Consider the following 24938-nt stretch of genomic DNA (forward strand, 5'->3'; position numbering starts at 1 on the left):
AATTGACATACACCAAAAATTTTGGGATTTGATCTTCTATCAATCTTTGATTTCTACATTTTCATTATTGCTTGTAAACATTTACCGACCTTGAGGTAGGTTAGTGTATCTGTTTGTAAACAAAAAAAGTAAACAAAATGAATGAACAAGACAAAAATGAAAATAGTCTCAGAGAACATGTTATGATCAATCAATTCGTCTTAGCTGCTGGATGCTCCAGGGAACAAGCTAGACAAATTCTTCTTTCTGCACAATGGCAATTCCAGGTAAGTTTAGTGTTTATTTGGGTGTATATATATTGAGTTCATTTAAATATCACGCAAACATAAAAACTGCCTACAATAATCCCGATAACCATATGAAGATTCTCCTACAGGGAAAAATATACCTTAGCCTACAGTGAATTTACAGCTGTTGTGATTGCTTCACATGGTAGTGTAAGATAGCCTACCCAGCTATCAGTCATTCAATCACCACTACAACAATTAAATCATTGTAAAAATCTATTTTTTACCGCTAGAAAGTTGATTTTTTCATCATTAGTGTATTAATGGATTATTGGGGCTCTTGAGAGGGAAATATCTTCAGAGAATGCTTAGGCTAGGCTACTCTTTAATATGCCAGAAAATGGTAGAAACATATGACAATTTCATTACATTAGGAGACATTTTGTTCAATGTTGATATTACATGAAAAATTGTTTTGGGTCATGAAACTATTGTTAATAGATGCATTTTGACTTTTTGAACATTTTTTCTCTCTTGCAAAACTACTGCAAACTCACCCTTATAGAGTTATTCCAGCCCAAATATTCTTGCATTTATATGTATAGAATTGCAATCATTTTCATTGATTGGATATTTGGAATTGCAGATCTGTAATAGTTTAGAAACAAATTTGGGCTATATAATTGCACATTGGGGGGGGGGGGGTAAAGCATAGCACATATTAGATACATAAACCAACCATTGCTGTATTTAATATATGCTATGTTTTACCCCCCCCCCCCTAATGTGCAAATACATAATAACTACATAATGGTGAGTTTGCAGTAGTTTTGTAAGAGAGAAAAGATGTTCAAAAAGTCAAAATGCATCTATTAACAATAGTTTCATGACCCAAAACAATTGTTCAGGTAATACCAACATTTTAAGCAAACAGTTCTTACTTGATAATATGCAAAATAATCCTAGTTAACACAATTTCCAGGGAGAGAACCTTTATCTTAACTTTTTTCCTTCCTTTTCCTTTGCAAAAAAAAACTATGAAAAAAGTCACACTTTTGATAAATATTTTGTCTGTTTTCAAATTTGGGTAAAATTCTAGTTAATTGACTTCTTGCTATCTTGGAAAGGGTTTAGGTTAGGAAAATGAAATTTTCAGGGATGGGTCTACAGGCTAAAGTATGTCCCAGGAAGATATTTTAAAGTTCCCCACCTCCACTCCTTCTCCCTCTAGAGGGCCATGAAATTTGTCTACATGAAAGGCATACCTATTGAAATTTTGGCAAAACATTTCACCTTAATTTTCAGTTACTAGTTCCTTTTTTTCTGCCTTTAGTTCTGAAAATGCAACTCCTATTATTTGAGTAGAATTTTGAGCCATATCAACATTTTTTTTTCAAAATTTAGGAAATATATTTACATTTCTTTAAAACCTTATAAAATGGAATTAAGCAAAGTTATGAAGCTGAAAACAATTTTGTTGTGCTTCAATTAAGCAGAAGATCTATATTGCAACATTTCACTTTTATAACACACATATTTTTAAAGGTCATGGCCCTCTAGAGGGAGAAGGAGTGGAGGCAGTTGCTTCAAAATACCTTCCCAGGACATACTTTAGTCTGTAGATTCACCTCTGAAAATTTCATTGTCCTAACCTAAACCCTTTTCAAGATAGCAAGAAGTCAATTAAGTAGAATTTTACCCAATTTGTGTTGGATGATATGCCATTCTATATATTTTTTATTATCTTACCTTAAATTGCATTTGCCAGCAAGATAAGGTGGTAGATCCTCCTGTAGTTCTTGCTGGTGGTGAATGATGTAATTATGTTGGCTTAGCTTCCCAGTCCAGCCTCCACTCAGCCCTCTCCCAGTCCCTGTTGACTCCAACATTGAAGGAGTGGGGAGTCTCAGCTTGGATGTGACTTGGATAGGCTATTCCAGAGGGGGACCACCTGAATGGAAAAGAAGCCATGTTGTTCCCTTCTCCAACATCCAGGCAGGTGAAGCTTAAGACTGTGACCTCTTGAATTGTTAGCCAGGGAGGGGGTGAAGATCTGGTTCAGGTGACCAGATTTGAAAATTTTGTGTGCCATGATCACATCTCCTCTATATCTTCAATATGTGAGGGTTGGAAGTCTCAGAGATCCTAGGTGATCCTGGTAAGGGACATTATTTAAGCCATGGACCAGTTTGGTTGCTCTCCTTTGGACACTTTCAAGGGCTCTTGTGTCCATTTTATTTTGGGGAAAGGCCAAAGTCAGGCCAAACTCAAGGTGGGGACAGACAAGGGATTTATAAAGCTTTGTAACCACACATGACTTTCTGGTTACAAAAGAGCACTTAATGTGTCCAAGAGCTCAATTAGCTTTTGCAACCTGAGCCTGAGTGTGGCTGTGGAATTTTAAATCTTTGTCCACAATGATGCCTAAGTCTCTCTCCTTGGCAACTGCTTCCAACTGATCACATCCTGTATGGTAGGGATGGTGGGGGTTATTGTGCCCTAAGTGCAGTACCTTGCATTTTGTTGCATTGAATTGTAGGGCCCAAGTTGATGACCAGGAGGATAGCCTGTCAAGATCCAGCTGAATGCAGGCTCTTTCTTCTTCAGTTTCAGCAGGCCCAATGAGCTTACAGTTGTCAGCATATAATGTTAAAAGGTTACATAAATAAGTTGTACAGTCGTTAATATATATGCTGAACAACATTGGCCCAAGGATGGTTCCCTGTGGGATGCTGCTTATAACTGGGGAAGTGGAGGAGAAAACTGGATTGCCATTATCAGTGTAGATCATGACACGTTGAGATCTACCAGTTAAGAATGCTCCAATCCAATCAATCACATCCTCATGCACGTGGTAAGCTTTAAGCTTCAGCAACAGGTATGAGTGTTCAACTTTGTCAAAGGCTTTGGCTTGGCTGAGTCAGATAATGTCAACTGGTTTACCCATATCCAAAATTTTAGTTGCATGATCATATGATTGAATAAAGTTGGTGTCAATTGACCTGCCCCTGTGAAATCCATGTTGTCTATCCCTAATAAGTGTATTTTCTTCTAAATAATTTATTAGAGCATGGTTAATGATACCTTCCATGATCTTGCAAATGGCTGAGGTTAGGCTTATTGGTCAATAATTTCCTGGGTTATCCTTGTCACCTTTCTTAAAAATTGGTATAATATTTGCTGTTCTCCAGTCATTTGGTACTGACTTTTTGGCCAGGGACATGTTGAATATTCTGGCAAGGGGGAGAGAAATGTGAGCAGCAGATTCTATCAAAAGCCGAGGGTGGAGATTATCAGGTCCAGCAGCTTTGTTGGAGTTTAAACTTCTTAGTATTTCAACTACATCTTCTTGAGTAATGATTACAGGAGACATCGGGTTATGTACTGTTACAGGAGGTATGGTTGGGAGTGTAATGTCAGGTGGCTTAGAGGTGAAGTTTGTGCAAAAGCATTTAACCTGCTTTTATAAATAAATAAAGCATTATTTATTTAAAAGCATTTAGATGGCATTTATCCTGGACATTTTTAGTTTTCATAGTTTTGTAGTTTTTTTTGGTAGAATTCTAGTTGATTGACTTTTGGGTATCTCAGAAAGGGGTTAGGTTAGGAAAATGAAACTTTCAGGGATGGGTCTAAAGGCCTAAGTATGTCCCAGGAATTTGAAGTACACCTCCACTCCTTCTCCCTCTAGAGGGCCCTGAAATTCGCCTACATGACAGGTCTATACCTATTGAAATTTTGACAAAACAACATTTTACCTTAATTTTCAGTTACCAGTTGCCTTTTCTCTGCCTTTAGTTCTGAAAATGCAACTCCTGTTATTTGAATAGAATTGTGAGCCATATCAGTGTTTTTTTTTCAAAATTTAGGAAATGTATTTGCATATCTTTAAAACCTTATAAATTGGGATTGAGTGAAGTTGTGAAGCTGAAAACAATTTTGTTGTACTTCATTCAAGCAGAAGGTCTATTTTGTAAGGTTTCACTTTTATAACACACATATTTTTAAAGGTCATCAAAGGTCATGGCCCTCTAGAGGGAGAAGGAGTGGAGGTGGGTACTTCAAAATACCTTCCTGAGACATACTTTAGCCTTTAGACTCATCCCTGAAAGTTTTGTTTTTCTAACCAAACCCCCTTTCCAAGATAGCCAAAAGTCAATCAACTAGAATTTTACCCTTTTTTTTAATGAGTATTGAAAATGCAGTGGCAAAATACAAAATAAAGCACCATCTAAGTATGTACTAAAAACAGATTTTAGAATAAATGTTATATGAAATGGATATAAAATTACCTGTTTTGATTTTAGGATGATCTAGCAGTTTAACAATCACAGGGAATTATACAAATTATTAATTTATAATTTATTTTATTTTATTTTCTTTATTTCCCTCAAAAAATGAGGAGTACGCTACAATATAATATAAAGAAAAAACAACTGATAACACTTACAATCAAAACCTATCAAATATTGATCGAAAACTTAAAAAAAAAAAAAAAAAAAAAAAAAAAAAAAAAAAAAAAAAAAAAAAAAACACTTGCTAAATAGATTAGCCTATAAATCATGAAGAGCCAGAACTGTTACTAAAAAACGGAAATAAATTGTGGCCTAAAAGGCTAATTTTTGCCCTATCTTCAAATGTTTTATATTTTTTCTTTATACAGACTACAGGATCCTTCACATTAAGCTTTAAAACAATCTCAGTGTTACTAAAAGAAAGGGGGAAACCAAGTAAAAATTTACAAAATTTAAAATAAGCAACTTTAATGGGCGAAAGATCAGAAGGTCTGAAATTTTGGAAGAGGAGGGACGGGAACAATACGTGAGGCAGAGCAACAGCGCTATACATACGACCAAGGAAGTCCCGACGGTAAAGACCCCGAAAACGAATTAAAAGACCAAATGCCTTGCGTAGTTTCATCTGAACATGCTGAACCAGGACTGGTTTGAAATCTCTTTTCGAAGCAGCATAAGGTAATCCCAAATAAGTGACTATTGGCGACGACTGAAAAATAACACCATTGCTGCAATCAAGAGTCACCCTGACATTATCCTCTAAACAATTTACAACAAAAAATTGACATTTTTCAAAACTGATAGAAAGGCCCAAACCTTTTAAACAATTAATTAAAATATTAAAATTAGAAACAAGACTAGACTTGGACCGGCTTAGAAGGATAATGTCATCAGCATATGCAATGTAAGACAGATTTCGAGATAATGAAACAAACGAGCAGGAAAGAGAATTAAGGGCAGTAGCTAAACAAGAATTGAATATATAAGGAGAAATAATTCCTCCTTGTCTAATTCCTCTACCCACTTGAATTAATTTGGACTGAGATGAAGACGAACTCGGACAGATACGGATCTTTAAACCAGAATACCAAGAGTGAAGGACTCGTATGACAGCTAGGGGCAATCCAGCATGGATTAAAGTGAGCAGAGCGGATGCATGAGAAATGTTATCAAAGGCCCCTTTGATATCAATCAAGAGGGCGTATAGCGGTTGACCAGAGATTCTTGCTTCTTCAGTAACTTTGCTGAAAGATGCATGGGAATGGTCACATCCCAAACCTCTCTTGAAACCAACTTGATTAGAACCAGTGTCAAGAATTTCAAGAAGATCCTTCAAACACAACTCAAACACTTTCCCAATCATAGAACCCCTAGTAATTGGCCTCCAGGAGCTACAAGATGACAAGTCTTTTTTCCCGCTCTTAGGAATAGGCATAACTATGCCAATATAGAATGACGATGGTACTAAACCAGTAGTAAGTAAAAGGTTGAAAAATGCCAGTAGAGTAATAAGAAAAGAAGAAGGAGCAAGTTTGAGGTGATTAGCAAATAAGCCATCATGATCCTTAGCCAACTGTGCCTTTAACGTTTTGATTGCTCCACGTAACATATCCTCAGAAATCCTGTAATCAGTTGAAAAATTCTTCAACCTTTCATCTAATTGCAACACAACACTGTTAGAATCATACGAAGTTGACAACTTAGAAAAATAATTTTCCCACTCTTTTAGTGACGGTGTGGAATTAGTATCAGGCATGTTAATCCGCCTATTGCCTCGGAGAACATTCCAAAGGAGATTTTTGTCCTTGTCGTTATCAATGTTTGAAGAAGCTTCTTCTATGATCAGGTTATTATGACGACGGAGCTCTGCTTGGAATTCAGCCTTTCTCTTTTTCATTAGCAAAAAAACTGGATGTGAGTCTCTTGGCTTACCGAGGGCCCGCCATTCCCAATACGCTTGTTTAGCCGCCTTATTAGAATTTACCAAAAAAGGATTGAGGCTCCAAAAAGGTTTCTGCGCGCCCAATCTTATCCTATTAGTAGGAAAAACTGCCGCAGCACCATACTTTAAGCAATGGATTAATTCAAAATAAAGACAATTAATAGTCAAAGAGGGATTACTATCCATTGAATCCAAACTATCAGGGATATAAACTTTATCAATTAAAGTCCCAACTCTTTCTTGGTAAAGCGGTCTAAAATTTGGATTCCAATCAACCCGATCAAAAAATTTAGGAAGCTTATTACCAGAAAAACGAACTGGGGAAGGACGAGAAGCCAAAGGGGGTATAAGGAACTGAAGCGGCATGTGGTCACTAACGGGGAAATCTTCGATTACAGTAACCACAGGCAAAGGATCACTTGGGTTAGAAGAAAAAACATGATCAATATTAGTTGTACTACCACTCCAATGAATATAAGTAAAATCCTGGGACTTCGGTAAAACAGAAAAATTAGGAAGACAAGAAGATAAAATTGTACCCCTTTCATTTGCTATATTTGGATCACAGTTAAAATCACCTAAAATATAAGTACGCAAATTTGACTGTAAACTAGAGACAAAACGACTAAGATTAAAACAGCATTGAGTAAACGCATCAAAAGAAATATCATCATGGTAATCAGTCGGAAAATAACAATTAATTAAAACTACGTTTGAAAAACTACAAGCTAAAAAATTTGTATCAATTGCTAGAATAGCTGCATTAAGAGACTTGGGTAAAATAGTAGCTAAACCACCGGAGGGACGTCCACCAGTCGGTGTAGCGGGAACAGCAAAAATGTCATGCTCAGTGGACAGACTAGAAAGCAGATTCAACGAATGATCAAGGAGGTGGTGTTCCTGAAGACATAATAACGATGATTTTTCATTCAAAAAACTATGAAGTACAGGTAATTTCCCTAACACACCATTTGAATTAAAGGACGTAATACAAAGTAATACATTCATTTACAAAATTTCTTTAAAATCGGACACCTAAAGCTGTAAACTGGATGATCATTCGAGCCACAACTGGCGCATTTAACTGGCGCTTGACATGGGGAGTCTTTAGTCGAAATGTGATTACCGCTACATCGGGCACATTTGAAACATTCAGATTTACACTGATTTTGTACATGGTTAAAACTTTGACATTTAAAACAACGCCTAGGCTGAATACGATCACGTTCCACTCGGAAAATCTCATAACCGAATTTGATGCCATGTTTGATGTAAAAATGCAGGTATTCTTCTGTTTGAAAAATAACTCTTACAGTTTGCGATTTTCCTAGCCGGTTAAACTCGATTATACCCGGAAAGTCCAATGCGTAGGCACTAACATCAAAATCAATGTCCACACTCCTGATAATTCCAAAAAATCGCCGAGGCTTGGAAGTTATTATGCTTTCAGGAAAATTAACCTTTAGATCACAACTGAGCTTCGATGCATCTTGACATGGTACCGATACCATAACACTATCCTTAGTTGCTTTAACATAACGAATATTTGCACACCCTGTCTTATCAAATTCTTTCTTGCGGCAGACAGGATCCTTCAGTAGGAGAGTGGGTGGGTTTTTTATCACTATGGTCTCTAATGGGACAGTCTTTAGTGGGAGAGGCGGCCATTCATGGTGGGGCACAGTGGGGGGATTGAGATCAAGATCATTGCCAGGGGTTATTTTTTTCTCTAAATTAGATTCAATACGCTCAATAGAAGAAAGTGTTTTTTCAAGCTTTCGGGAATAGTCATAAACAAGTTTATCAAGCCGGACGCTGATGTCAGGCTTTAATACTGGACATTCATTAAAGCTCCGTGGGGCGATTACAGGCCAAATGAACTGTTTCGAATCAAGTTCTATGATAACACGCTTTATGTCCGAGGCAGTAGTCTTTTCAGCTGTTTTTCCTCTCCTTTCTTGCAATCTACCAGCTTTACGACACAGACATGCGAGCAGCGTTTTTGCTACATTCAACTCCTCTAAACGATAGAATCCTGCCATTGCGTTAGATATTTCATCAACACTTATTCCTGCTTTCAACGAATCAAGAGCGAAGAATAATATCGAATTAACTACGACATGCGAAATTCCTGTCTCTGACACAAAAGTCTTATCAAAATCGCATGCATTGACTGGCTGGCTTGTGACGTCAGATATATTGTCACTTGCAATTATCTCAGTGGAATGTTTATTTGGTCTTGAAATAGACTGGATTGACAGGTCCCCGCTTCGACTGCATGAATTTTCAGCTACAGAATTAGTATTAGCGGGAATGGATTTTTGACTGCTGATTATTGGGGATATACAGGGATTATTATTAGAGATGCAAGATTCATGTACTTCATCGTTATTTGAACAGATTAAGCAAATCCAATTCGGTTTTTCTTTACGCTCAATTGGGGAAATGCCTGCACACTGTGGGTGAAACATCTCGAGACATTTTGTGCATTGCAGGGTAATCCCCTTGCCACAAGATCGACCACAACCAGGACAAATAAATATTGACATTTCTCACTCCTTAGGTCTGGGGTTAAATAAGCAAGGCCAAAAAAATAAAATCACCTTTAGCGCTCCATTAAGCTTATAATGCAATAGAATCCTTTATGTAGGTCAATAAGTATAGTAGGGATTATGCGTCACTATAATCCCTATTGCGAAATTTTGAGTTTCTTCACATAAAACTTACTGAATTAATAATGTCCGTGCAATATCCAATTTAGATGTTGACACTTTGAACTCTGAACTGATACTGATGATAATAAGTACAGATGATCAATTCTTGGTGAAATGTCATGAATCAAGATGATAATACAAATGATGAATATGATTTAATTTAGTCATTGGCTGGTGCTATGACTGGTGCCAGGTGAACTTTGAACTGGCTGATGAATATCAGCTTTGTAAAGTTCAGCCATCTGCAGTAACAAATGATGTGATCTTGACCCTCTATTGATAAAAATGTTTTCTAATAAGACTTGGCAAGATCACCAGCCATTTGGTCATCAAATCACTGGTTCTTGGGGATTGCTTTGCATACTGAATGCCATAGACATTTAATATGTTGTATGTTTGCCCTAGTCATAAGGTCCACAAAATTTAATGAATGGTTAACTTTTAGGCACTATAAACCTTATATGTTTAATCTACTATAAGCTCTCTAACAATCTTACGTTTATGACTGTTCCTGGATGAATCTGATTTTGTATAATGTCAATCATTGTTTTTGCTATCTGGTTAGAAACAACAAAAAATTTCCAGAGTCCATCTCAATTCCCCTAAACACCCACTACCCTTCAAAGAAACATTCTTCCTATCTTTGCTTCATCAATTTCAACAACTTCCCTTGATCACCCAATTTAAAACTGTGCTTATCTACAAAGTCTAGACATACTTTATGACAAAAACTTTGCCAATAAACAGCAGTATGTGTCAAAATGCCCATCTTGTCAATCATGAATTGCTGAATGTGAGATCATCTACTTATGTTGCAAAAAACCAGCATCATTTCAGTTGTTTGTTGATAAGAGATCTTTGAATTTTTGCACCTAGTCTCTGTATAATAACTTTGTAGAAAATCACATTCTTTTTATATCTTTATGATCAGGTTGCTACATTCTTGTTTTCATACAGTTGAATGCATGTTTGTTTTGGAAAAAAAGCTTTCTTTTTGAAAAAATTACAACCTTTTTTTTAAATGATCTGCCACCTATACTAATGGCATTGCACATGTTCAAGAAAAGCATTCACATATTGAAATTATATAAAGTTCTGAATTGTGCTTGAAGAAAAATTTTGAATCATGCTATTAATGAAAGGTATAGGTGCCTTGTGTAAAAATAAAATAATATCTTTTAGAGTATTCCATCAAACTAGAGACGACATCCAACAATTTTTGATTGATCATAATATTCTTCCATATATAATGTTTTGCCCTGAATGTCAACAAGAATGCTATTTTGATCAAACAAATCGTGTATTCTACTGTGTGAAAACAAGAATGGAGCAGAATGGTCATAAAGTTAAAAAAAAGAAATCATGCAGTTTTCTACAAAGTCATCATACAGGGACTTGGTGTGAAAATTCAAAACTCTCTTATCAACAAATAACCAAAATTATGCTGTTTTTTTTTTTTTTTTTTGCACTATGAGTAGAGGATTTCACATTCAGCAATTTGTGATTGATAAGATTGGCATTTTGATACATACCACTGTTGATTGGCAAAGTTTTTGTTGTCAGTTATGTCTAGACTTTATAGATAAGCATAGTGTTAAATTGGGTGGCCCAGGGAAAATCTATGAAATTGACAAAGTGAAGATAGGAAAATGAAGCATTACAGGGGATGTTTCTTTGAAGGGCAGTGGGTGTTTGGGGGAATTTGGAGGGACTCTGGAAATTTTTTCATTGTTCTTGTTCCCAACCAGACAGTAAACACACTGCTTGAGATTATATGCAATTGAATTTATCTAGGAACAACCATAATGTCAGATTGTTCAAGAGCTTACAATAGATTAAACAAACAAGGTTTTCAGCACCTAATAGTTCACTATTTGTTAAATTTTGTGGACCCTGTGACTGGGGCACACACAAAATATTGAATTCTGTGATGTTCAATGCATGAAGCAATCCCCAAGAATGGGAGATCTGATGACTGCGTGGCTTGATATCTTGCCAAGTTTTATTGGGAAACTTATTTTGCCAATAGAGAGGCCAGATTGCATCATTTTTTTACTACAGGCAGCTGAGCTTTACAATGCTGATATTCATCAGCCAGTTCAAAGTTCACCTGGCACCAGCAAATGACTAAATTAAATTATATTTATTATTACATGTGTTATCATCTTGATCTGTGACATTTGAACAAAAACTAATCATCTGTATTTATTATAAAATAATCATCTGTATAATTCCCTCTGAATTTGAAACTGCTAAATCATCCTAGAATCAAAAAAGGTAAATTTTATGTCCATTTTCGTAGCATTTATTCTCAATTATATTTTTAGTAAATGTGTAGATAGTGCTTTATTTTGTATTTTTGTCTCTGTGTATTCAGTAATCATTAAAAAAAAAAAAAAAAAAAAAAAAACAGACAGCCAGGATGAATGCTATCTTAAAAAAAAATTGTAGGATGGCAAAGCATTTGAGAACAGACAAAATACTTATCAAAAGTGCAGCTTTTCATATTTTTGTTTGTAAAGTTGGAAAAAGAAGGAAAGAAGTGAAGATAAAGGTTCTCTCCCTGGAAAATATGTTAACTAGGATTATTTTGCATATTAAAGCTATGTTTTCTTAACATGTGTCCTTATTTAATGGAATGGTCATACATTTGCACCCAAAAAGTTATAGTTGATATACTTTCAAGCCACTTTACCACTGCCCTCCTAATATGCAAATGGGAAAATTCTAGTTTAGCCACTGTTTGACATCTTGGAGAGGGGTTAGGACAATAAAAATTTCAGGGATTGGTCTACACACAAAAATATGCCCTGGAAAGGTATTTTAAACTACCTACCTCCACCCCTTCTCTCTCTAGAGGGCATTGACTTTTGATGACCTATAAGATTCTTTATGCTATGAAAGCAGTCAAGTAGTCAAATTGCAGTAGTAGTCAAGTAGTGCAGTTTTGGAACCACTGTTGAAATTTTCCTCCAAAACAGGATAACTCTGCTTAGTCATGACTTTGAACACTGTCTCTTGAAGCTGTCCTTATATTTTGACAATGCAAAATTTTGATACTATATCCAACACACCCAGATAGGAAAAGCATATTTGATTCAATCAGTTTCCAGTTTTCAACACTAAATGAGCTCCCAACATTTTTTTAGCCATGTAATGTCTGAACTGTCATTGCTTGGTTATTTTTTGCAAAAAAAGCTGGGATCAGCACCAATGCATCAAGATATCTGATCTTCTCTAAAATGTACCACATTGTATTTTTCTTGATAATATTAAGTTAAACTGGCAGCTAGTATTATAGTGAAAAAACTATGTTCCAGGTGCAAAAATTCTTATTTGATGTATAGGAATACCAAACCAATTAAAAACATTCCTTCAGACCACTTCAAATGTAGATATTGGCTTCTATTATGAGATTCATTTTTCTTTTGAGAATATCTTGTTGTAACCTTGTCAAAATTTTTGACAAACAGCAACAGGCCCTGTTAAAATATAGTTGACTGTCAAAACTTCACTGAAGATGTAAAATAGATGAGAAAGAATTAGTGTCAAAATTCAAGGGTCCTCTGATGAAAACATAGTTGTTGAATTTATGGGTGGTTTCTCAACAATGAGAGATTTTAATTGATTATTATTTATAATAATATTCCACATGGGAAAACCCTTAATTTTTTTCAATTGTAGTTTTACTGATTTGATGCTAGATTTTTCCATCATCTGAGGAACTGCTGCTTGGCCTCATGCTATGTTCATATTTTTAAGCTGCATTTTTAATAATATTTTTAACGTGTATTGCAACACCCTAATCCATTTATAACTTCACTGAACTTGTAAAACAGATGAGAAACAATTGGTGTCAAAATTCAAGGGTCCTCTGACAAAAGCATAGTTATTGAACTTATGGGTACTTCCTCAACAATGAGAGATCTTAATGATTATTATCTTTAATAATATTTCACATGAAAAAAAAAACTTTAGAAAAGTTTTTTTTTAATCATAGTTTTACTGATTTGATGCTAGATACTAGTTTTTTCCATCATCCGCGGAACTACTGCTTCGCCTCATGCTATGTTCATATTTCTGAGCCTAATTCATGTATCACTTGATAAACCATCCTTTCTCAGTAAATTTTATATACGTTTTCTTTAAAATAGATCCCAAGCTGTAAAATACAATATATTCTCTCTGAACCCCTCCCTAATTATCATGGAATTCCTCAAGGAGCCTTGTTAGGACCACTCTTATGTGTAGTATTGATTAATGAAACTGGTAAAATTCCCTCAAAGGTGTTAATATGTAGATGACCTACTGATCCTTGAAGTGTGTCATAGAACTTACAAAAATGACCCCATCAAAATCCTACACATGTTTAGGTCAAAGCTGAGAATTTACATATGAAAGTAAATTCCACTAAGCCAAATGTAATGACAATAAACTTCTCAAAATTCTTGAAATCCTGTCCCATTTTCTTAGACTCTATCCCGTTTTCTTTAATGCAATCAGGGATAAGATAGACAGTACTTGAATAGCTAATGATCATTTTGACAGTTAAATCACCAAAAATTATTTTTAATACTGCCCAAGAATTGTGCTGTTTCACTATTTGATTTGTGTGAATTTTCTTAGTGAGAATACGATTTCCTTGAATATTTTATTCATTAACAATACTGACCATTTTAAATGGACTAGTAGTCAGTAGTAGAGCCTAATCTTAGAAAATGTTGTCAAATCTTGGACACAAGGTTTTAAAGTTAGAGCAAAGTATTTAAATTGCAGACAGACTCAATCTTGGCTAGATTAAATCTAAATCTAGTGTTGTGAAGCCAAACACTTACTTTTTAATAGCAGGGCTGTGGAATTGGAGTCATGAAGCCAGAGTTTTAGTTAATTTTTGCTGAATGGAGTTTAGTCAGTATATTGAAAATGTCTGGAATTGGAGTCAGAGTTTGTTGTAACTTATAAGATCTAACTAAATGAAGCTTTAAAACAGGGCTATGGGGTTGTGTCATGGATTTGGAAGTTTTAGTAAATTTTTGCTGAATAGAGTTTGAGTTGATATATTGAAAATATCTATAGTCAGAGTTAGTTGTAACTTATAACTGACTCCTAAGCCCTGTTAAATAGGCTAGGCTAAAGGGGTTATTCCCCTGGTGCAAGCTTTTGTCTAAATTTAACTGTTGAAAAATCAAGCTCTCTAAGATTATAGTCAGCAAATCCCAACAAGTCTAGCCAGAATTATAAGGCAATCCTAACTCTCTAAAACTGGATAAATCATCTCCAAAATCGGAAGCCTATTGTTCATGTTCTAAAGGTAAATTAAGATCATGCTTGTCAAGATAAATATTGAAGGCTAGGCACTGCCCAAGTATTGGGGTCTTACTGTGCTTGGACAGTGACTAACCTTGAACAAACATTTTCATTAAAATTTATTTCTCATTAGTATGAACAGTAGATTCCTACTGGATATGATGTAGAAAGCTTTTCATAGTTAGGACTGGCTGAATAAAGTCTTAGAGAACTTTTTTCCAACATTTAAACTGTTGCCCTTACAGCCTAGCTTGTTTAACTGCAATTGTTCTGCTTTACAGTGCTTGCATGTATCCATGATAGATCTGCTGGTCTATTTTTTTCAAGGTTCACGGTTCTTTATTTCAATAGCAATAAAATACACAATTTTACACATTTTTTTCTGTTGGTGGGGAGCAGAGCTCAAATACCAACAAGAAAAACTAATACATTATTTTACTGAAATAAACACAAATATTCTTGCCTTTTTTAGATGCTTTGTTTTAAGTTTAGAGATCCCCTTTTCAAGATTAGGCAGCATTTAAAAACTAGTCAGGATAAAGAATAACCATTGTTCTTCAAAGTGATATTGACAGACTTACAACAAATCTCAACTTGCCCCTCAATGTTCCTGTAAATTTTCACCTTAATACCCTTAGTTTTAGTAATAGTTGAAGTAGCAGTAGTAGCTTGCACTCTTTGCCATATTGGCTTTTTGTCAGTTGAACAGAAGCTTGTGTTTTACCTCATGAAAAATTCTTCCCTCCACAGAAAATTTCCTCACACACAAAACTGAGCAGCAACAGAGAAAGTAAAAATAGATACCTCAAAATGTGGATCAGATGTCCTAAGGGTAACAAAAGGACCAAATATTAATAATAATAATTTTAGGACAGGGTTGGTTAGTCTCCAATCGTTTTGGACTTATAAAAAAGGACTAAAATTATCAATTTCTGATTGAATGAGTATCTTCTAGAGTGGCTACAACCACCAGGGGGAGGTTAGGGACGAGGAAGGGGCAGTCCCCTTCCTACAACTATCAATTTCTGATTGAATGAGCATCTTCCAGAGTGGCTACAACCACCAGGGGAGGTTAGGGACGAGGGAGGGGCAGTCCCCTTCTTATGCAGAATTCTGTTAATTTTAGGGTTTAATGTTGCTCTTTACTTGCTTAGACTTAGGCCCTCCCACGCCTATGGGCGCATAAGGCAGCAATAGTGGTTCGCCACGACGACCTGTCCTGAGCCCTCATCCAAAGCTCCTCCATCAAAGACCTCGCCAGCTTCGCCTCCTTCTCTAACATCCTGCCAATGGTCATTTTGGGTCTCCCTGACTTGGAGAGGCCAGGAGGTGTCCAACACAATATATATCATGAGGCTTTCCATCACCCATTCGCACCATGTGCCCCCAGTACATCCATCGTCGCTTTCTAATGGCATCAAAGATGGGGTATGATTTGTCATGATATAAATCTCACCATTTCTTATTCTCTCTGCCCAATGTATATTCAAAATAGATCTTAGGCAGTTATTATCGAATGCCTGTAGTCGTTTTCCTAGTTGTGCAGTGATACTCCGAGTTTCACAACCATATGTAAGGACGGAGAGGACATTGCCATTATAAATTCTGAGCTTTAGCTTCTGGGAATATTTGTTATTTCTCCAAACATTTCTAAGACAATTGAAGGCAGAGCCAGCCAATGCTATTCGGCACAAAATTTATCTTTCAGGATTGGCATCTTGCATAAGAAAGCTGCCAAGATATTTGAACTCTCTCACTACTTCAATTTCCTCATTGTTGACCAGGAGTCCCTCAGCTAAGTCAGGAATGACCGCATTTGACATTGATTTAGTCTTGTTAGCGTTTATGGAGAGTCCAACAGCATTTGCCACACGTCCAAGTTCATTTATATTGTGTTGTATTGCTTCTGATTCGTGAGTGAAGAGTGCAATATCGTCTGCAAAAACACCATCATGAAGTGCTCTTAGCATGAAGCATGAAGTTGCATGAATCATTAGCATGAAGTTGCTATTTACTTTCATAATAACAGTGTAAACCACAAATATTCCTAGAATCGAAGGGGATTAAATGTCAATTTCAGGTGCATCAATTAGGGGGGGAGGGGCAATGCCCCCCTGGACTTTAAAAACACCCTCTTATTTCTATTTCACAACTAGTTTTTATTTTAGCTATTTGCTATATTAAAGCAATAAGACTGGTGAACTAGTTGTTTTTATTTGTCACCCATCTGGTTTGTTTTTTCTCATAACCTCCTAAAACCACTATGGTGTCAGATGTAAACCCAAGGTACACCATTGGAACAACCTTGCCTGAAAACCCTAAAAAAAAGAACTTACAGACTCTTGGCTTGAACAACAAGGAAAATCCATTGGCTTCAAAAACAAGGAAAATGGTTGCAGCCACAATATTCTGCACCAACAGAACCTTTTTTTTTTCCATTTCTACTCCTGTGCAGCTAGCAGGGCACTAAAACGTCATAGTGAGCTGTTAAATGGTTCACTTTAAAGGAAATTGCAACATGTAGTGCCTTTGCTAAGTAACCAAAAATAATTCCTAACTATTGTAGCATTGGTAGCTGCAATCTAGTAAATTGTGGTTGCTGTGCTAGCTGCTAATTAAGAGAATTAATATCTACCTGTTACCCCCTGTTTCAGGTATATTTATCTTCATAAAAAAATCCTTGCTGTCCCGTACATTTTTGTGAATTGGTGCTACTGATCAATTTCTACCTCCACACCACTACCCCTTCCTTAGTACTTATTCTGTATTTACCTGAAGGCTAAATGAGAGAATGTTTTGGCATTAAAATGCACCCTTTAAGACATCTGCCCTCCTCCAAAGTTTATATGACCACCCTTCCCATAACAATCTTACATCTTAATAATGGTGACTTCTATATCTTACAGCCCTGGGGGCTAGAAGGGGGGGGGGTTCAAATTTGGAGGCATGGTTATTTGACCTTTGAGCTGCTTTTAACAAAATGGCTATCTTAAAATTTTTATCAGATGCACTGATCTATTGATCAGACAATAGAGGGGAATTTTCCATTTGGAGGAATGCCTTAACCCCAATTGAACATCCTCTAACCTTGCCGTGAAGGTTTCAGCTTAATACCCAGAAGTATGCAACTTAGTAATATCAGTAGCATTATAGTAATAGCTGCAGTCAAAGTAGTTGTAGTAATAGTAGCATACAGATATCACCTTTTCGTTATGTAGAATTTTTTGATTTATAATTGATTTCAAACCAAGCACCTAGAACAAAAGCTTAGTTTAAGTACACCTAAGCAAATAGCAAAGTATAGTATAGGCACAAGCAAATAGCAAAGCGTAATATAAGCATAAGCATAATAGAACAAGTATGCAACTTAGTAATATCAGTAGCATTATAGTAATAGCTGCAGTCAAAGTAGTTGTAGTAATAGTAGCATACAGATATCACCTTTTCGTTATGTAGAATTTTTTGATTTATAATTGATTTCAAACCAAGCACCTAGAACAAAAGCTTAGTTTAAGTACACCTAAGCAAATAGCAAAGTATAGTATAGACACAAGCAAATAGCAAAGCGTAATATAAGCATAAGCATAATAGAACAAGTATGCAACTTAGTAATATCAGTAGCATTATAGTAATAGCTGCAGTCAAAGTAGTTGTAGTAATAGTAGCATACAGATATCACCTTTTCGTTATGTAGAATTTTTTGATTTATAATTGATTTCAAACCAAGCACCTAGAACAAAAGCTTAGTTTAAGTACACCTAAGCAAATAGCAAAGTATAGTATAGGCACAAGCAAATAGCAAAGCGTAATATAAGCATAAGCATAATAAAACAAGTATGCAACTTAGTAATATCAGTAGCATTATAGTAATAGCTGCAGTCAAAGTAGTTGTAGTAATAGTAGCATACAGATATCACCTTTTCGTTATGTAGAATTTTTTGATTTATAATTGATTTCAAACCAAGCACCTAGAACAAAAGCTTAGTTTAAGTACACCTAAGCAAATAGCAAAGTATAGTATAGGCACAAGCAAATAGCAAAGCGTAATATAAGCATAAGCATAATAGAACAAGTATGCAACTTAGTAATATCAGTAGGATTATAGTAATAGCTGCAGTCAAAGTAGTTGTAGTAATAGTAGCATACAGATATCACCTTTTCGTTATGTAGAATTTTTTGATTTATAATTGATTTCAAACCAAGCACCTAGAACAAAAGCTTAGTTTAAGTACACCTAAGCAAATAGCAAAGTATAGTATAGACACAAGCAAATAGCAAAGCGTAATATAAGCATAAGCATAATAGAACAAGTATGCAACTTAGTAATATCAGTAGCATTATAGTAATAGCTGCAGTCAAAGTAGTTGTAGTAATAGTAGCATACAGATATCACCTTTTCGTTATGTAGAATTTTTTGATTTATAATTGATTTCAAACCAAGCACCTAGAACAAAAGCTTAGTTTAAGTACACCTAAGCAAATAGCAAAGTATAGTATAGGCACAAGCAAATAGCAAAGCGTAATATAAGCATAAGCATAATAGAACAAGTATGCAACTTAGCAGTATCATTATAGTAATAGCTGCAGTCAAAGTAGTTGTAGTAATAGTAGCAGACAGATATCACCTTTTCGTTATGTAGAATTTTCTGATTTATAATTGATTTCAAACCAAGCACCTAGAACAAAAGCTTAGTTTAAGTACACCTAAGCAAATAGCAAGGTATAGTATAGGCACAAGCAAATAGCAAAGCGTAATATAAGCATAAGCATAATAGAACAAGTATGCAACTTAGTAATATCAATAGCATTATAGTAATAGCTGCAGTCAAAGTAGTTGTAGTAATAGTAGCATACAGATATCACCTTTTCGTTATGTAGAATTGTTTGATTTATAATTGATTTCAAACCAAGTACCTAGAACAAAAGCTTAGTTTAAGTACACCTAAGCAAATAGCAAAGTATAGTATAGGCACAAGCAAATAGCAAAGCGTAATATAAGCATAAGCATAATAGAACAAGTATGCAACTTAGTAATATCAGTAGCATTATAGTAATAGCTGCAGTCAAAGTAGTTGTAGTAATAGTAGCATACAGATATCACCTTTTCGTTATGTAGAATTTTTTGATTTATAATTGATTTCAAACCAAGCACCTAGAACAAAAGCTTAGTTTAAGTACACCTAAGCAAATAGCAAAGTATAGTATAGGCACAAGCAAATAGCAAAGCGTAATATAAGCATAAGCATAATAGAACAAGTATGCAACTTAGTAATATCAGTAGCATTATAGTAATAGCTGCAGTCAAAGTAGTTGTAGTAGTAGTAGCATACAGATATCACCTTTTCGTTATGTAGAATTTTTTGATTTATAATTGATTTCAAACCAAGCACCTAGAACAAAAGCTTAGTTTAAGTACACCTAAGCAAATAGCAAAGTATAGTATAGGCACAAGCAAATAGCAAAGCGTAATATAAGCATAAGCATAATAGAACAAGTATGCAACTTAGTAATATCAGTAGCATTATAGTAATAGCTGCAGTCAAAGTAGTTGTAGTAGTAGTAGCATACAGATATCACCTTTTCGTTATGTAGAATTTTTTGATTTATAATTGATTTCAAACCAAGCACCTAGAACAAAAGCTTAGTTTAAGTACACCTAAGCAAATAGCAAAGTATAGTATAGGCACAAGCAAATAGCAAAGCGTAATATAAGCATAAGCATAATAGAACAAGTATGCAACTTAGTAATATCAGTAGCATTATAGTAATAGCTGCAGTCAAAGTAGTTGTAGTAGTAGTAGCATACAGATATCACCTTTTCGTTATGTAGAATTTTTTGATTTATAATTGATTTCAAACCAAGCACCTAGAACAAAAGCTTAGTTTAAGTACACCTAAGCAAATAGCAAAGTATAGTATAGGCACAAGCAAATAGCAAAGCGTAATATATGCATAAGCATAATAGAACAAGTAAGCGGATTAGTTCACAATGCTGCATCTCCCTTCCTTTCATTTAGGAATATCTGCTTACATGTCCAGCCTTAATGGTGGTCTAATCACTCTGCTGTTGTGGGTATGTGGCATGATCTTTGGTATGGGGTTTGAGTCCTTGTGGCTGGGCAAGTAGAGTCAGCATTTTGGGATGTAGGCACAAGGCTTGAGGGGGGAAGGGTGGGGAAGATGTTTTGCCCCTTTCTCCTGGCATTTAGAGACTTCTCGGTGGAGTTCTGGTGTTTGTAGTGTTGAGAAGGTGTTTGGAGTGTTGGTGTTTGATTCGGCTGAGGGGGTGACGGAGGTGTGGCTACTTTTTCCCTTGTTCCTGGTGGGATCCTGACTGTGTCCTTGGGTGGGGCAAAGGGATGCTGGGAGATGTGGACTGTGTTTTGCTGTAGTCCGGAACCGTCTTCTGTCTCCACTGCATATGATGTGGGATTTCCATGATGGTTTGCTTTTTTCCAGGGTTGGTTTGCTTTCTTCTGGACATAAATTTGGTTGTTTAGTTGTGGATCAGGTAGGGGTTTAGCAGGCTTATCATGATAGTATTTCTGTCTTTCCTGTTCCTTTGACCTGTGTTGTAGAAAAGTGTGGAGGGAATAGTTGTGGGTCTCAGCTGATGGTATGTTGATGGTAGGACAGACCACAGCTGGCAACTCATTAGGAGTTGGGCAGGTGAGGTATGTTGGAAGATTACCTTGGAACATAAAATGCTTATTCCTAGCCTTAGCGACTTGGTCTTCTTAATATTAATTTTCAAACCTATTCTTGCAGCCCTGAACTCGCAAAACCTCTAAATATCCATTCATTTTGCTAACACTTTCATCTAGGATGCTTAAAAATCATAAGCATAATCTTAGTCCAGGAGAGTTGTACTTCCCCATTTGATTCTGTGCTCTCCCATTGCCTTTGCTGAGGTCCTTAAAATAAAGTGTCTATCAAAATGATCCATGTAAATATGGGTAGAACAAAGCCCTGCTTATCTCCTGATTTTATACAAAGCCAGCTACTAACCTCATTTTCTACCTTAACCGCAGCAATTTTAAAGGTGTTTAATGACTCAGTCACTTCTAAATTATTAATTTGAACGCTAAACTTTGTTCGACACTCTCTTCGTGCTCTCTAAAATCGCTCTTTTCTCCTCTTAAAACTCATCTCTAACAGCATCTCTAAGTCTGAAAAATATCATCACACTGAGTAATTTTTTACCTACAGAAACCAGGCTCATGCCTCTATAGTTACCACAATCACTCTTATTGTCTTTCTTATAGAGGGGTTTAATTAGAATTTCCCTAAAATCACTAGGTACTTTCCCTTTTTCTAAAATCATATTCATAACCTTCAGTAACCTAGTTCATGGTGTTTAAAGAAGCAAATTGGTGTTTCTCCAAGGTTTATATTGCCAAAAGTGTAAAACAGACGGTTAATTTCTAAAACGCTAATTTTCTATATTATTTAGGATACATTTTTCAACTGAAAAAATTGACCCTGTTTCTCGGAATAATCTTAGGCTGTCCCGCCTCCCTCCTTTTTCTGGGATTTTACAGACCTGTATAAGAGTATAAGTTGAACAGTTCTTTTTGATTATAATTTATTGTTTAGCTATTCTGATTGAACCATCGTTTTACTCGTTTTTAGCTTAGTACCAGTAGTTTTTTCAAGTTTTCATTCTTTGTTTTTTTTTCAATTAGGCAAATATTCAAATTGAAGAGGTATTTTGGTCATCAATGCTATTACAGCAAAAACTAACTTTACACTTACCTATGAAAACCTGATTTTTAAAGTTTGACTTGTTTATTTTTTAGTCAGCGCTAAGTATCTTCTTCCAAGAATTTTCACCCCAAGGACACTCTCATTACAATCAGGTAATTCACTTTGGTTTCTTATGTGATTTTTTCAATCAACCCCTGTATCAACCCCTGTAATTCAACGTCATTAAACAACTATGAAAAATGGACATTTCTATAGGGACATTGCTTGAATTTGGTGTGATTGGAGGTTAAAAGAATGATATATTCATTGATTTGTCTTAGTAATTGCTTTATTGAAAACTTTGTGTCTTCAGTAAAGCGACAATCATGCAAGGCTTTTGATTTTTACTGTTAGGGAAGGGAGCAGTTACCAAACTCTTTTTTGTAGTGATTTTTGTTTGTTTTAAGCTTGATTTGAATATTCAATTTAAGTTTTACTCGGTTTAAGATTTATTTATTCATTTATATTAGCAATTGTCGTATGTTTGTTTTCTATGATAGTTTGTTTAATTTTTGCTCGTTTTGGGTTTCTTTAATAGTAATTTCTGGGGATTTTTTTTTGTGAATTGTTACAGTAATTTATTTCTGCTGATCTCAAGTTTAATATGGCCTTTACTTTTTTTTTTAAACTTCTTTTTCGGAAGCTGTTTTTTCTCTAATTAATCCAGATAAGCAAGCAAAAGACTTGCCACTAAAATATTTTTCTTCTAGTCTCTCATGAAGGGCATCTTATTGATATCTGTGAAGGATTACAGGTCAAGTGGTCATTTTAAAATTCCCACAATTGCTGATTTTATTGTAGCTGCTTATTTGGGCCTATATAAATCCTTTTTTGAAGGGAGTTACTCGAAGAGTTTGTTAAAGGATAATCACATTATTAAAAGGAGATTATCCTTTTCAATATCATTCTTCCTTTTTTTCCACTGAGAGCTCCAAGCTTATTTCTATTCATAACAAGGTACCTGAAGAATAATTTATCTTAAAAACGATAAACAATACAGGACAGGAACAGGAATATAAATATGGCTATTAAAGTTAAAGTGGCAAGTAGAAGGCTTATTGCAAATTTTGCCATATAATTTCTCTTGTACTGATAGCTACAACTAAGGTATTACAAGGCTTTTGTCATTTTATTCTTCTGGCAATAAATTGTTCAGATTACATGGCAAGTTACATCATTTCAGACACTGAACTCATTTCATGCATAACTAAAACACTTTTATCACTTATTGCAGAGACGGAGAATAATCATGACCATTTCTGGCTGAGTCAAAATCAACACTTTTCTACTTTTTTTTTCCTTACGAGGCAGATATTTGAACCTGTATTTTATTTTCTTCCATAGATATATTTTTCTCTCTCTCAGAAAAGTGAATTTGTGGGAAAACTGTGTACTCTGGTAGATGACTGTAACAAGCCACCATGATTAAGCCCCAAGACCACCAGGCCAGGTTTAAATAAATAAAGTAGAAAAAGCGGCACCAGATTAGGGTGTCTTTTCTATTTAATCAATTAAAAAAAAACATATTTTAAAAAGTAAGTTTTCAAAAACACATTACTCATTTAAATCTGAGATGAATAAACCATAAAAAATTAAATTAATAATAAAAACCTACAACAAACAGAAAACTAAAATCAATAATCAGACCAAACATAAGAAATAACAGAAACTACAATGGATGAAACAATGAAACCTTAAACAAATGGAAATCTAAGGACTGGTTTGTAAATGGCTTTTCAATCAAACTCCTATCTAATTGGAGTTAGAATTGAAAAATTTAATTCACTGTCAAAAATGTCGAAAAAAACATCCTAACAAGCTTAAATGAAATCTCACGAGAATTTTTTATTTTCAGAATTTGGTTTTGGGGTTTGGAATTTGGTTAGAGCGTATGCGCTCAACTAAAGGGGATCAGAAGTTAAGCATAGAGTTGCCCAAAGGGTGTTACAGACAGAATCCAGATACTGTTTATCAAGGGTATTAGATACAGGAAGTTAGCACTTTTAAGTGAAGGTGAACAGATAAGGATTGTACAAACTGTTTATCAAACCCAGAGCCAGAGTGGATCCACTGTTTACCAGTGGGGTTTGAGACAGAGTGTGTGCAATATTAACCCAATAGGATCTGGGGACAGAGCATGCACGTGGTTGACCAAAGGGGTTCGGTCACCATTGACCAAAGAAGGGTTGGAGATTGAGTTTACGCATAGCGGGGTCTAATATTGTGCCATTCAAGCCTACTGACGGAAAATCTCTTTAGAAGTCTGATTGCAAGAGGTATTATTTGTCCACCTTTAAAGTAAAATTAATCTGTGAAGCCACTTTTTGTACGGGCTGTTTGGATATTTTAGGCCCTTAAAATTGGAGCTACTTTTATCATGTCAGTCCCAGAGACGTATTCTGGGCCTTTTGATCTTTCCGATTAACATAAATTTCTTAAAATTTTTGATCTGATGCCTTTTGATATGGTTCTGCAGGGTTATCAGAGGGTACCTGGGGCATTCAATGGTCAAGTTGTCCTCCAATTGCGAATAATTTTCAAAGAAGGCCAGGTGCCATAGTCTCTGCTCCTAAAAAATCTAGCTTGGAAACCCTTGAGTGAAGGAGGGTGTCGTTACGCCTCCGTGTTGCAAAAAAATGCAAAACAAACCCTCGGACGGCAAGTATTTTCCCCAAATGTCACTCTCCAAACAGATTACGGCCGCTTC

The 24938-nt window shown here is 35.4% G+C and overlaps 1 protein-coding gene and 1 long non-coding RNA gene across 2 annotated transcripts in view; both read left to right on the forward strand.

Moving 5' to 3' along the window:
• LOC136039899 (uncharacterized) overlaps positions 1-24938 on the forward strand; it is a 155850-nt gene that overhangs the window by 61037 nt on the left and 69875 nt on the right. The gene's annotated exons all lie outside the window — the stretch shown is intronic.
• The window catches only part of LOC136039894 (UBA-like domain-containing protein 2), a 47597-nt gene continuing 22725 nt past the window's right edge, over positions 67-24938 (forward strand). The window contains exons 1-2 of the mRNA XM_065723875.1: positions 67-266; positions 22285-22344. Of these exons, the coding sequence (XP_065579947.1) occupies positions 138-266; positions 22285-22344 (189 nt within the window). The 5' untranslated portion in view covers positions 67-137. The remainder of the gene's footprint in view (positions 267-22284; positions 22345-24938) is intronic.

This window comes from Artemia franciscana, chromosome 20, assembly GCF_032884065.1.
Source record: "Artemia franciscana chromosome 20, ASM3288406v1, whole genome shotgun sequence".
Classification (NCBI taxonomy): domain Eukaryota; kingdom Metazoa; phylum Arthropoda; class Branchiopoda; order Anostraca; family Artemiidae; genus Artemia; species Artemia franciscana.